At 37.1% G+C, this 12834-nt stretch overlaps 1 protein-coding gene across 1 annotated transcript; it reads right to left on the bottom strand.

The window, feature by feature from the left end:
- Positions 1 to 2445: 2445 nt before the first annotated feature.
- On the bottom strand, positions 2446 to 11491 carry LOC139150014 (synaptojanin-2-binding protein-like). The gene is made up of 5 exons (XM_070722153.1): positions 11300 to 11491; positions 8620 to 8756; positions 8099 to 8212; positions 3180 to 6110; positions 2446 to 3089 (listed from the first exon to the last, which is right to left on the bottom strand). The coding sequence occupies exons 1-4, from the start codon at positions 11343 to 11345 to the stop codon at positions 5970 to 5972; spliced, it is 438 nt and encodes a 145-aa protein (XP_070578254.1). The 5' UTR covers positions 11346 to 11491; the 3' UTR covers positions 2446 to 3089; positions 3180 to 5969.
- Between the last annotated feature and the right edge of the window lie 1343 nt (positions 11492 to 12834).

Below are 12834 nucleotides of genomic sequence, written 5' to 3'. Positions count from 1 at the left end.
TTTGCCAAGCTTTTACTTTTGATCTCACCAGCAATTTCCATTCCATTTGTAGATAGGATGGGATGGATTATAGACACTGTGTATGTATTCACCCTTGCACAAAGTGAAGGTTTCATTTTAAAAACTGGCACATCTGTTTTCCTCTGAGGAGTATTTGCATCTTCATTCCAGTGACCAGCACAATATGTGTGGTGTCAAAATTAGGCATGTGAATGTGCGACACCAGGTTTTGGCATCTGAAAGGCAGAACTTTTCTTGTGCAAACTGAAAAAGTGACAATGCAAAATATACCCAGTGAAACTTGTGAAGAAAATTTCAGCTCTGCTGCCTCTGAAGAATATATTATAATGATAGGAAAGAGATATGGAAGGACATATATATGCCATGTCTTCTACAAAGAAAATACATTTCCCAGCTTTGAAGGACAGAAAATTGCACATCCATTCAGATCCAAGATCTGATGGTGCATCTCTCAATGAGGTAATGAGGCATTGAAGCTGAGGTTAACACAAAGGGCCACAATTTGCACTTGAAATTTCTTTTGGAAAGAAAGACTGCAGGAAATTATATTTATGTGGGCTTAGGAAATAACACTTGTGTGGGCCTCCATAGTCAGTTACTGTAGTAACTAACATGTTCTCCTTGTGTTTGCAATTTGCAACACCATAGACATGTTGAGGTAATTTTCACAGGACATATATAACACCACAGAGCAATGCGTGAATGAATTGCCTTTGGCGTGGAGGACTACGATTTGCCAGCCTTTGAAGCACTTGATATTACAGTGAGGTAGGTCAAGCATGTGTTTTTGTTGTGAAATGAAATGCAAATATAGAGTATTACTATACACCTACTGCCGTAACCTATGGGAGTTTGATCGTCCAATAACTTTCTGTATTTTGTATAGTACGCGGAGTCCCGAATACGGGAGACGCGTGATGCGCCTGTTTGACGTGACCTAGTGATTATCGGATGTAACAAACTATTTTACGGAGAGTTATAGACATAATAACATCTTCCACCAAAATGTATTTGTAGTATAAGGGTTAAAACATGCTAAACAAAAACGGAGTCCAAATGCAATTGATTTTTATTTTAAAAACAAATTAAATTGAAAATATTCAGCAAAGTTTGCTTGAGCTGCACTGAAAATTAATTGGCTTCGTGCCAACGCAAGGGACTTGTACTACAGAGCAATCGCGCGCGTTCCACTCATATCGCGCGTGCCGCATCCCTCAAAATTTACCATAGAATTAGTTCATACGGACGATTAATGGAGGGAGGTGTATAATAATAGGGTTATACACAAAATACGGCCCTGTATGGACTCGGGCTCAGTGAGTGACGTATTGGACTCGCCTTCGGCTCGTCCAATACGTCACTCACTGAGCCCTTGTCCATACAGGGCCGTATTTTGTGAATAACCCTATATTACAGTATTCATCAAGACAGACTATCAGTACATTGTGTGCCATGCACAATATGAAAGCACAGATATCATTATGATGCAAATACATGTGGAAACTGCATATATTCGATACACCTTTTTTTTTCAACTTGAAAAAGATGTCAAGCTTTAAGGGTAGCAAGACCAACTCAACCGTAGGCAGCATCTCCTAATTAAGTGGAATTAACCAAAATATCATGAGTGAAATTCAATGACATTTACAGTGCACAGATTTGCTTTTAATTGTACTATTTGTAGACATCAGATGGAAACAAACTACACTTCTTCCAAGCTTGGCCGTGTTGCTGGACAGATACACCAGACTGGAGTAACAGCGGCCCATAGGATAGGCGGCTCACTCAAATACATGTATACCAAACATGCCAAAGTTTACATGAAGGGACGGTTAGAGGGCGCAATACAACCTCATCTCTCATCCTTGATGGAACACCTGAGTGTTCTCAACTTTAGGAATATAATATCTGCTCATTATTCCTTCATGTTAGAAGAGTTACTTTTACACAGTATTGAGTATAATGTGAAATAGACCTTAAATGAACTGTTATAAAGCAAACCATTGAATACAAATATGCATTCTTGTTCGGGAAGTACATAGGGATAATTCATGAAAACAACCTACTGGTACATATGCCTTTGGTTGTATTGCATTCACATTTCTTTTTGTCTTGTGTCCATATCACACTTCAGCACCAATGCATGTCATTTCAATCCAGAGTAGGTATATTACGCAGGTTGACCCTGTGATCATTGGTCAGTTGAATATGTTTTTGTAATAGTTTTGATACAGGTATGGGAGGTGTGGAACATCTACTCCATATCATCTCTCTTGCTCCTGTAGCACTTGCCCATGATACTGTGTGTACTACGCACAGAATACAAGGCCAGTCTGGGGTATAAAGGGATTGTTGGTAGCTTGCGGTATGATGAGAACCCAAACCATGTACTCTTGTGGACAAAATCACGAGAAAGACAAAATCTTACTGTTTGACAACTTTTTTATTAAGATCTGACAATATACATAAAAGTCAATTTGAAGTATGCAATGCTCAAAAGCATTTTTTCAACATTATGCTGCCTATTGCCATCTCTGAGTCTTTTCAACAAAGTTTTTCTTTTCAACAAAGCTTTGAAGAGGCATTCTAAGATGTAATGAATTCTATCTCTATCCTTCTACATTTAAATTGATCTCTGTAGCAGTATATTTAAAATACATTGTATCACTGGATTTGTGATAAATCCATGCTGGCAAAATTACTTCCAATTTTTACATTCAGTTTTTGTTGGCATTGGCATAATTGAGATCATCTCTTTAGTAAAGCCATAGATAATTAAAGAGTTTCCTGTACTCAAAAGAAATGTTGCACATTGAAGATGTACGACTTGTACAAACATTTAAAAAACACATCATAACTTGCATTCAGTGTATGGTGCATTGAAAAAAATGAAATAATGCACACTCACAAAGCAGTCCTTACATATACCAAGACATAATATTACCTATCCCGAGAAACAGGCATTAATAAAAATTAAAATGAACAAAACAGTGGCACACCCTATCTCCTCCCCCTAGATACCGTTTCTGTGACAACTGGTACACTTGACAAAAATTTAAGATTTAACCCTTTCACCACCATGGTTTGTCCCAAATCCATTGTTTTCTATGGTAAAGTTGGACCTGTATACATGGAACTGGGGGTGAAAGGGTTAAAACATCAACAGAAAATTATGCTTGTGCTTTCCATCCAACACTTGTCGTTTACATTGTTTTCCCATCACACCTCCAGGTTGAGGCCTCCATATCCTGAATGACACAATTGGTCCTCTACACTAGTACGGTGGGATGAAATATTGTTTGTAGAACTATTTTGAAGGTGCCTTCTGTTGTCTTTTAAGTTGATATGAAATCTTACTTTTTATACATTCCTACACACTTCAACCCTGATCTATCATGTTACATTACCGTATCGCCCCTCCCCCAGCCTAAACCACCTGACTGCAAATTGACAGCACCCTGATTCAGCCAAGGCACTTTTCTGATACCACTTATCATTTATTACCTGTAACTCCAAAAATTTCCTTGTAAAGATTTACAAATATTGTAAAGATGTTTGACTCAGTGAACAAAACCTTCCTCATCATTTCGAGTTTCACAAAGTCAATGCAAATAGGTTCATTATTCAAAAGAAATTTGAGTTGGAAAGATAGCTTACAGAACTTTATTCGAAAAATGGAAGTCAACAAAGCATGAAAGTAGAAGGGATATACACAGTGTCAGCCTTGCAGGAATGTATTGTAAAAATGACTAATGCGACAGTATTCTGAAAACCAGATACCCATGATATGATATGACACAACTTGGCACGAGTACCATGGACTATAAACATCACAAGCAAACTCTGTACCAAATATATGTCATACACTGTCACAAAAAAGTAGCATTGAGAAGTACTCAGGTATTCTGGTCCCAGGCAACATAACTTTTCAAAGGGGGAAATATGTATATGACTTTGTGTTTCAGTCTGAAGGGTATTGCACAGTTACCCAGTACTACATTGAAATTGGGAAAGCTAAATAAGCAGGCTGTCAGGTTTTGTCTCAAAATCTTTTTCGTCAGGTTTGAATAAAATTGATTGGTGGGGGCAATATTTAGGGGATAACCATCCTAGTACAGAAATGTTGTTATCCGTGCCTTAGTATGCTGAAGCTTGTGCAGGACTCACAATCACTAGCACACGCTGAAGTGATGGTCTATCTAACAGTAACTTTTATGTGTCTCCTTAAAGGTAGGGGAATCAATCCCAGGGATTGAGTTTGTTCTAGTCTGTAAGAAGATTATGAAGGTGTCATGGCCTTTTATTTCCATTGAAATTGTAATCTAGTAAGTAAATTTCCTGGCAAGACAATCTGACGCCTGAACCATGCCTTTTTAACCTGCTATAAATGACAGCTGACACTGACAGCATGCATGTTGTCTCCCTGACCTCTTACAAAAGGAATCTGCACTTTGAATAATAAAAATACAACAATACAACAATACATGAGCTTGTTAATTCAATGTTAGATCATTTAGAGTAACTTTCGCACGATAAAAAAAAGAAAAGTACTGGTGATGTGCAAATGTGGAAAACAATTTACACTTCATAATCAAATGCACATCTTCAAACAAGAATAAGACATGCATTCATGTAATGAAAAAGCAATTTTTGTACAGATGTTTTTAATACTTGACTGTGCCAACCTTTCTGAGCTTCACAGGGACCTCAAATTGTAAACAATTACTGCTTCACTGTCTCTGTTTACACTGTATCCATGAGATCTCTGTCAGAGTAAATCTATGACAATACAGTACAAGTAAGCAGACTGATATCTGCACTACATTTACTATCCTGGGAAAATCAAATGACACGATATCAACGGCTTGCAAAATTGTGGAGGACTGTGGCACAATGGATAATTATATATGGATTAAATTCTTATTTAAAGCTGAATGAATAAATTTACATACTCAAGACAAACATGAACATTCAATGTGGCAAAAGTCAACTTCCTGCGAACTGACACCTGCAAATTCATTTTACAAAAACATCTCTCAAAGCTTCAATGGTAAATTTGGAATCTTGCTCACCAGGTGGGATATAGCTTTCTAGCAATTCAATCGTCCTTACATGTGCATTGAAAATGTATACACTCTAATGTCTGTGTGACTTGCTGTCACATATTCTCTCTGTTGAAATGATTTCACTAAATGTACCGAAGAGAGAGCTTGAGCACTTGTGGACCATGCCTGTACAAAGCAAAGGGTTGGCTGGGCCTCAGAAGAGGGCCTATAGGCCTTAAAACCATGGTCTGTGAATACTATATACCATACTGTCACTGAATACAATCATCCACAGTAGCATAATATCTTATTACTATTTTCTTTAGGCTGACAATAAATTTCAAATCCTACATTGATTTCATTACAACAGAATGCATACAGATAAAAAATACAAGTGGCACTAAGAGAGCGTTTCTTTTATTCACAATCTGCTCTCATTTTAAGCCATAGACAGTGGAGGTTCTGCTCCACTCTCTATGTTGAAGCACAGTGCCATGGTTAAAAAGCCAGAGCATGATGAGAAAGTTACTGCATAAATGTGAGGGCGCTGTCTCCATAAAGTTGCACAGGGGGATAATTGGATTATACAATGAGCATTTTACATTATATAAAAATTATTTAATTCTTCTTCAAGTACTTTCATCACAGGTTTTTCCATATAAGTTCGCCAATGACAAATAAACTAATCTTTTAAAAACTGCACATGTTATTTATTACACTGAATGTTTCTTATTTGGCATCTGAAAAGTGACAAAATTCACATCTCAGTCTACTTGGTAAATCTTTCATAATACATGGATTAGTACGAATTGTGGTCAAACTCACAAAATGGATTTTAGAAGTACTTCAAAATGGGGAGAAGAGTTCTGTGTGTTCTCCAGTTACACTTTCATTTTCAAGCCGCTACCGACCTCTGTATTTGAATCCGTACAAAACTCCCGCGACTAGAACTGCACCAACAACAATCGAGACCGTCGTCCACGTACTGAAAGAACTTTCTGGTTCGGGTTCTGGTCTACTGTTGGTAGAAACGTCACTCTTTTCCTGCAGAATAATCAAACAAAGAATTTAGAGGCCCCCCTAGGTGACCTTCTCTCTTGAATGAAGTCATTAGTTCATTTATGCAACATAAAACAATTTACAGAATTTTCTAGGTTGACAGCTTTTGGGTTCACTTCCATTTGGTGATCAAAGAATATTATAATTCTCCTCTTTCAAGGTAACTTGCATCAGAACATGTAGTACCTCTTGAAATGGGAAAGAAAGATCAAAATAATGTATTGTAAGCATTAGTTAATAGTTTTCTGATCATTCAAATTTTCTTGCAATTTTTTTACTTTCACTTGTCATGATGTGAACCCCTATGTCAAAAGTTTACTCAGTAAATGAAGACACGAAACAAGCTATGAAACATCCATTTACTTCATGAAGTAAACACTGACGAATCTGTTTATAATGACTTATTAGTAAAGGGACAAAGTCGGCCATTTTTCATGAATTTTGTTTGATACGAGATACTACTTATATTATACTTACTTATATGAACAACATATTTTCCACTACTTATATTGTTTGACATGTTGAAAGATACTGAATAAATGGGTGACCATGCATATATTTGACCCTGGTTTTAGACACGATACATGAAACCATCGTGAAAATGAATTAATAGTCATGACCATTAATTCATTTTTGTCATGGTTTCATTTAATTTGCCTAAAGCCGGGGTCAAATATATATGCATGGTCACCCATTCATTCATTATCTTTCAACCTGTCAAACAATATTAGTATCTCGTATCAAACAAAATTCATGAAAAATGGCTGACTTTGTCCCTTTAAGAGTTCAGTAAAAGAGGCTCATTACAATGCATAAATCACTCAAACATTTACAACAGTGATCGATTACTACATGATTATCAATGCTCATACCGAATAATTTGGAACTACACCAATCTGTGCATGAAATTTTGTAACATACACCAACAAGCTTTTCAAATCAAACATATGAGGGCAGTGGCATTCTACGCTGCTGGATGGAACACCACAATGCAAAATTTTATGTTCTTAAAAAGCAGTCTGTGGTCTTTCTTAAACAAGCAAAAAAAAAATATTCTCTATATAATGATGGTATCAAGGTCAGTGGACAACAGTACAAAAAGATTGGTGCAAATTCAGCAAAATGTCTCTTGTACTGCTGGATGACATATTCTGAATAAAATTCTATTACAGTGAGAATTTAAGTACAATTCACAGAAAGTCATTCCAACTCAAGACTACAGCTCAGCTGAGGCAGCAGATGGTTTGAGTACCAGAACATGTAAACTACATGGGGAAAAAAGCAAGTGAACAGACATAGCATCTGATGTACAGCAGTAAAATACATTACTAGCTTGTGTATAGCCAGAGCATAAGTCCTAGAATCAGGTGTACATACAGGTTTTCTGAGAGAACCGCAATGACAGAACAAGTCAGTCAGTTTAATAAAATATATTTCAAAAAAATGGAATTTGGAATTTGTAACATCATCAAAGCACAGCTCAGGTGATTTTCTTGTGAAAACATAGATGCCTGAAATGTTGAATTGTTTCATACTGGTACACACATCGCAGTTGTCAATCCCCTACAACAAGCATCAGTCATTTGCTCACTGACTGATGATATCTCTCAAGAATAAAATGAAAATAGGGTTCATTCACTCATACATGGTTAAAGCAAGTTGTTAGAAAAGCGTGCCCCATGGCATTAACTGTTCTGAACACAAGTGATTGAAGTAAAGACCCCTGCTAGTTTGCTTTGCTCGTTTGGGTACAAGTTCTGTCCACAAATGGATCAACCATAGATCCTCAGGTTTTCTCGAGGGTCTATGGATCCACCAAAAGGTTCAGCAATTTTTTACATAATGACATACACATATACCCATGGATTGTAAACTGTACTACACCAGGCTGCAATAGCCACATGAAAGCTTATATCACTGAATATTAACGAAACACTGATGCTTCGTACTTCGGTGAAGCAATGTTGCCTTACCATTATTGCTCTTTCAGCACCTTGCTGTACGAGTAGTCTCACATTGTTTCCAGCGTGAATGAACAGATCCACAGCGGTGTCATGCTTGACATTTTCAACGCTTTGATCATTTATCTATCAAAACAAGAGGGGTAAAAGGGATAACAAAGTGAGAATGGAAACATGACAAGGATAAATCATTGTATGATTCAATTAGCTGTATTTCAATAGCAGTCATTATTTCCAAATTTCACCATAGCAACATCATCACTCATCAATATCACGTTGTCGCATATCTCTATGAGGACAGTTGATACTTCTTTCTGTATGGTACAAAGATTACATAAAAATAACTTAATTACACATTGCCCTATTGTTTCTGGAATATGTCATCTGCTTATCTGCCTAAAATAGTGCTCCTTGTTCACAAGCATTACAGAACAAGGTTTATTTGTCATCATGAACAAATTTTCTGATGCGGGCGACTGTTGATCAGACCATCAATCTCTGCACTTCACCAGAATGATAACCAAGAGCCATACCTTCAGAATTTTATCGCCCAGTTGTAGTGTGCCATCTTTTGCTGCTGCACCGTCGTCTCTGATCTTGGTCACAAAAATACCATCATCATTTGCAATGTAAGGCTGGTCAGTGCCGCCGCGGATATTAAAGCCCAAACCTGGAGAGACAGATCAAAAGAAGTTTTAATCTACGGTGACAGTTCTGTATGTTAGCCATCTGATTTGCATATCCTGGATATGAAAATGACATAACTCTACAGTCCAGAGCCTCTCTTTTAGTTTTCACACCAAGTGTGGAAAGGACAAACTTTATCTGTCACAGTTGCTTAGAAGTCCTCATTTGCAATGGAAAACTGATATGTTATGACAGAAACAACTTGGAAATGTGCCAATGACAAACATACATGAAAGGGTCAGAGTGGAGAGAGCATCGAGTTGACAATATCTGTGTCTGTATTCTTGACTTCAAAAAACAAAAACAGTTCAAAAATCATCAAAGCTAATGGCCCTTTAAAGTCACAAGGTACATGTACACTGTTTGTATATAAAGTTATCAGTGATAAACAGCAGCTTGTGTTGGGTAGATTAAGAACGCAGCTCACAAGGGCAAATAAGGATGTTGCACGTTTCTTTGACAGTATAGGGTAAGCTAGATATAAAACACAACACGAGATGTCACTTTTTGCTATTTGTATTATTCAATTATAATGGTAAGGTTCAGCCAACACGTTGGATAACAGATTCTGAGACGCTGCACATTAGCCCAAGTAGTACTCTAAAACATGTTGGAGGGCCCTTGATGTGGGGGAGTGACTTAATTCAACACTCTCAACAGCATACCAAGGAAACTCAACTTGTGCCACAAGCACGTCTTGTTATGTAACTCACTTAGCAGAGAAGATAGACAATTCATTAACCATTGAACTTTTTTATTGTTATCATATTTAACTCAGTTGACAGAATATACAAATTGTTTACTACTGAACTCTTTCAGCGCTAAGTTCAATCATTGAAAGAACAATGTTTTTGCCAAGTTGAGGACTGTAGTTTAATGGTTTGGGAAATCATATAACATTTATTATGGAACATAACATGACTGCTAGCCATATCTAGGGCACCATCCCAAGGTAAAAATTACCACCGAGATCACTCACACCATTTACCAGGGTACAGCCTTTTGGCTAGAAAACCTGTGCACATACATGTATCTGTTCACTAATTGTCTACATTAGATTTCAAATTAAGTATTAACACACAGATATTGAGGTGTCCTCACTGAAACCACCTACACTGCCACACAGTAGCCACAGTCAATATCTATGTGTAAATTGAATTACCATCTGTTTATCAACTTTGGTGAACACATAAAAAATACTTATATAAATAGACATTTAAATTGTAACCTGGTTCAATGTATGTTTGGTCAGCAGCAAATTATAGAGTAGCCATTCACACCTCTTAAATGTAATATTCAGCTACAAACTAAATAATTAATGACTACTGTCAAATTTTAGGCACTCTTGGGTCATTGAACATCGAAGATGTGACCTTTTCATGATGGTCAATCCACATACAGCACTTTTGTTAAGAGACAAACCCAGGCAGTTTTACCACAGTTGATCCCAGTCATTTTACAAGAGTTACCCTAGGTATACCAATGTAAAGTATATCAGAAACATAGGAGATATGGTACTAGGGTTCCAAGCCCATTTACCTATCTTCCCAAACCTGAGCAATAATACATATTATCAACACAGCATGATGGCAACATGGCAAATTGAATTCACTTATTTTCACCTGCTATTTTGTCATCAACGTTTTCCTCTCCTATGGAGAGGAATACATTTTCTGTGAACTCTCTCACATCAACCTATGGCACCTATCAATGAACGATGTTCGGACTGAGTGGACTGTTGGACTCGAGGTCAAAGTTGAAAAACTCAAAGCGGTATTGGTTCCCATTTATATTGACGGTATGTACAACCTCTGAACGTTTTTATGGCAAAAATTACGACAACCATCAAACCTTATCAATAAAGCGATTGAACTTTTCAACGGGGAAATTGATCGTTGCCAAGTTTCTCAAGGTGACGTGAGTGTGACAGTGGGATGACGCCTCCCTGGCTCGGGCCCCTGGCATGACCTCACACTGCATATAGAGTAGGGCTTTATCAACTTAATCATGGGAGTATATTTTACCTCCATCATCTACGTCTGAAGCTTTTCGTTCTTTCAGTTTCACTTTAACATCTCATACATCATTTCATCAGAGACGCGGACGACCAACTGATGATCCTTTTGATGGCCACAGCGCCCTGCGTTTTTTCACGATTGTCAAATTTTCCCCAATGGTATCAGCTGCTACGTGATTTTCGACCTTTGGTGTCCGTATATGCATATTGACCGAGTGATGTCAAATCTGATAGTGTAACACATTGACATCGATCGAGTATTTAAAATGCTGATGAGTTCACGCTAGCCTAGAGCTAATAGTAACATGTAATATGGACCACCTAGGCTAATACTAGCATTGAAAATGTGAAACTAATACTTTTGCAATTTGTACCATTCACAACAATTTATGATGCAATCGCACAGAATGTAAAATAAAGCATTGTACTTCACAACGCGCATGTATGTTCTCTGTAGTGCCAATAATATGCCGGATGCCACTACCAGATGTACCGGGTTGTACACTCACCTGCTTCACCCCGTTCAAGTTCAATTTCTACAGTCGGCAGATCCATCGCGTTGTCTTGGAATATATTCAAATGTACTTTAAATTAAACATGCAACGAACGGTCTCGTCTACCTACGCGGAAAATATCAAACCTCCTCCAAGCGGCCATCACATGCTCTACGACGCCATATTGGAAAAACCCCTAATTTCCCATCATGCTCTGTTTAACAGCTAGGCGAAGTCAGAGTTGCAGCAGACGACATGACACGTATATAAAGGGCCAGGACACGTACGCATATCTTGTATGTAGGCCTACGGTATAATCCACCGTCAGCGGTAAAGCCAAGTAGTGACCGGGATTATATGTACCTATAGGGGACCTGAAAATTTTTTGGTTCACTTTGACCTGTTTACTTTTAACACGATTGGAACTAATTTGGGATAATTGGATAGGCACAATTTCTCAAGAATTTTAGAAATTTGTCTAATATTACACCTGATTTGCTCACCACCTTTAAAATTTTATTCAAAATTTACAATGCTGTTGAAATGTTACGAGTAAGTATCAGTGCATGATAGTGTCTAATGCAATATTGTTCAAAACAAAGGAACAATATTCATATTTGAATGAAAGTGTGTGAGCTTGTCTATAGTTCAATACAGTGAGTAGGCCTACGGCTCAGAAAATATGACAAAAGCATATGTTATGAGTTTTCAGCAAGTGATGATTAGTGGTTCTTCATTACTGAAATACTAGTAGCCTAGTAATCTCAGTTTGTCACTTTGCCTCGACCAAATTGAAGTCTTTTGATTGATTTACAGTTAAGTCAGTCAGGGTCATTTAAAATGTGCCCTGACTCAATTAAATGTTTATGAAGCCTCAAATTCACGAAAAAAGCAGGGGCATTTCAAAAGTGCCCTGACTCAAAAGTCGTCAATAAGAGAAATTTTAAGCATTTTGTCTCTTTTCTTCAGTACATTTACACAAAAATCAACATTTTGTCATAAAAATGAATCCGATGAAAGAGTTATGCAATAATCATTGTGTTTTCGTTGGTTTTGTTCGATGAGAACAATATTTCAAATTTTACACTTTTCTATCATTTTGTAAACTTTAAGCTGTAAAAATTTCGATTTCGTTACATTTTCCTAATAATTACTCTCATCCAATTTTCCCAAAATAGTTCCAATCGTGTTTTTTTATATTTTCAAATTCCAAGGTTGGCCTAATTCAATATAAAATGAATAACATTTTAATGTCATCCAATTGTTCTAGGCTAATATTAGGCTAGTAGGCCTAATAATTAATCAAACAAATCTAGAACAATTTTGTCACATTTCATGACATTTAAGCTTAACTCGATAAAATCTAAACATGTATGATTTTTCGTTAAAAAAACAAACATGTGGGCCTAGTAACGGGGCAGAAGCTGAAACTGTTGATAATTTTTTAAATATTTCTATCCTATATCAAATACAGTTTTTGGATGTCTCCTTACAGCACGCTGAAACACAATGTTCAGTTTGTCGACAAAGCCTGTGGGCCAATAGGCCTA

The sequence above is a fragment of the Ptychodera flava genome, chromosome 14 (genome assembly GCF_041260155.1).
Source record: "Ptychodera flava strain L36383 chromosome 14, AS_Pfla_20210202, whole genome shotgun sequence".
NCBI lineage: Eukaryota > Metazoa > Hemichordata > Enteropneusta > Ptychoderidae > Ptychodera > Ptychodera flava.
This window is presented reverse-complemented; position numbering and strand designations above follow the sequence as displayed.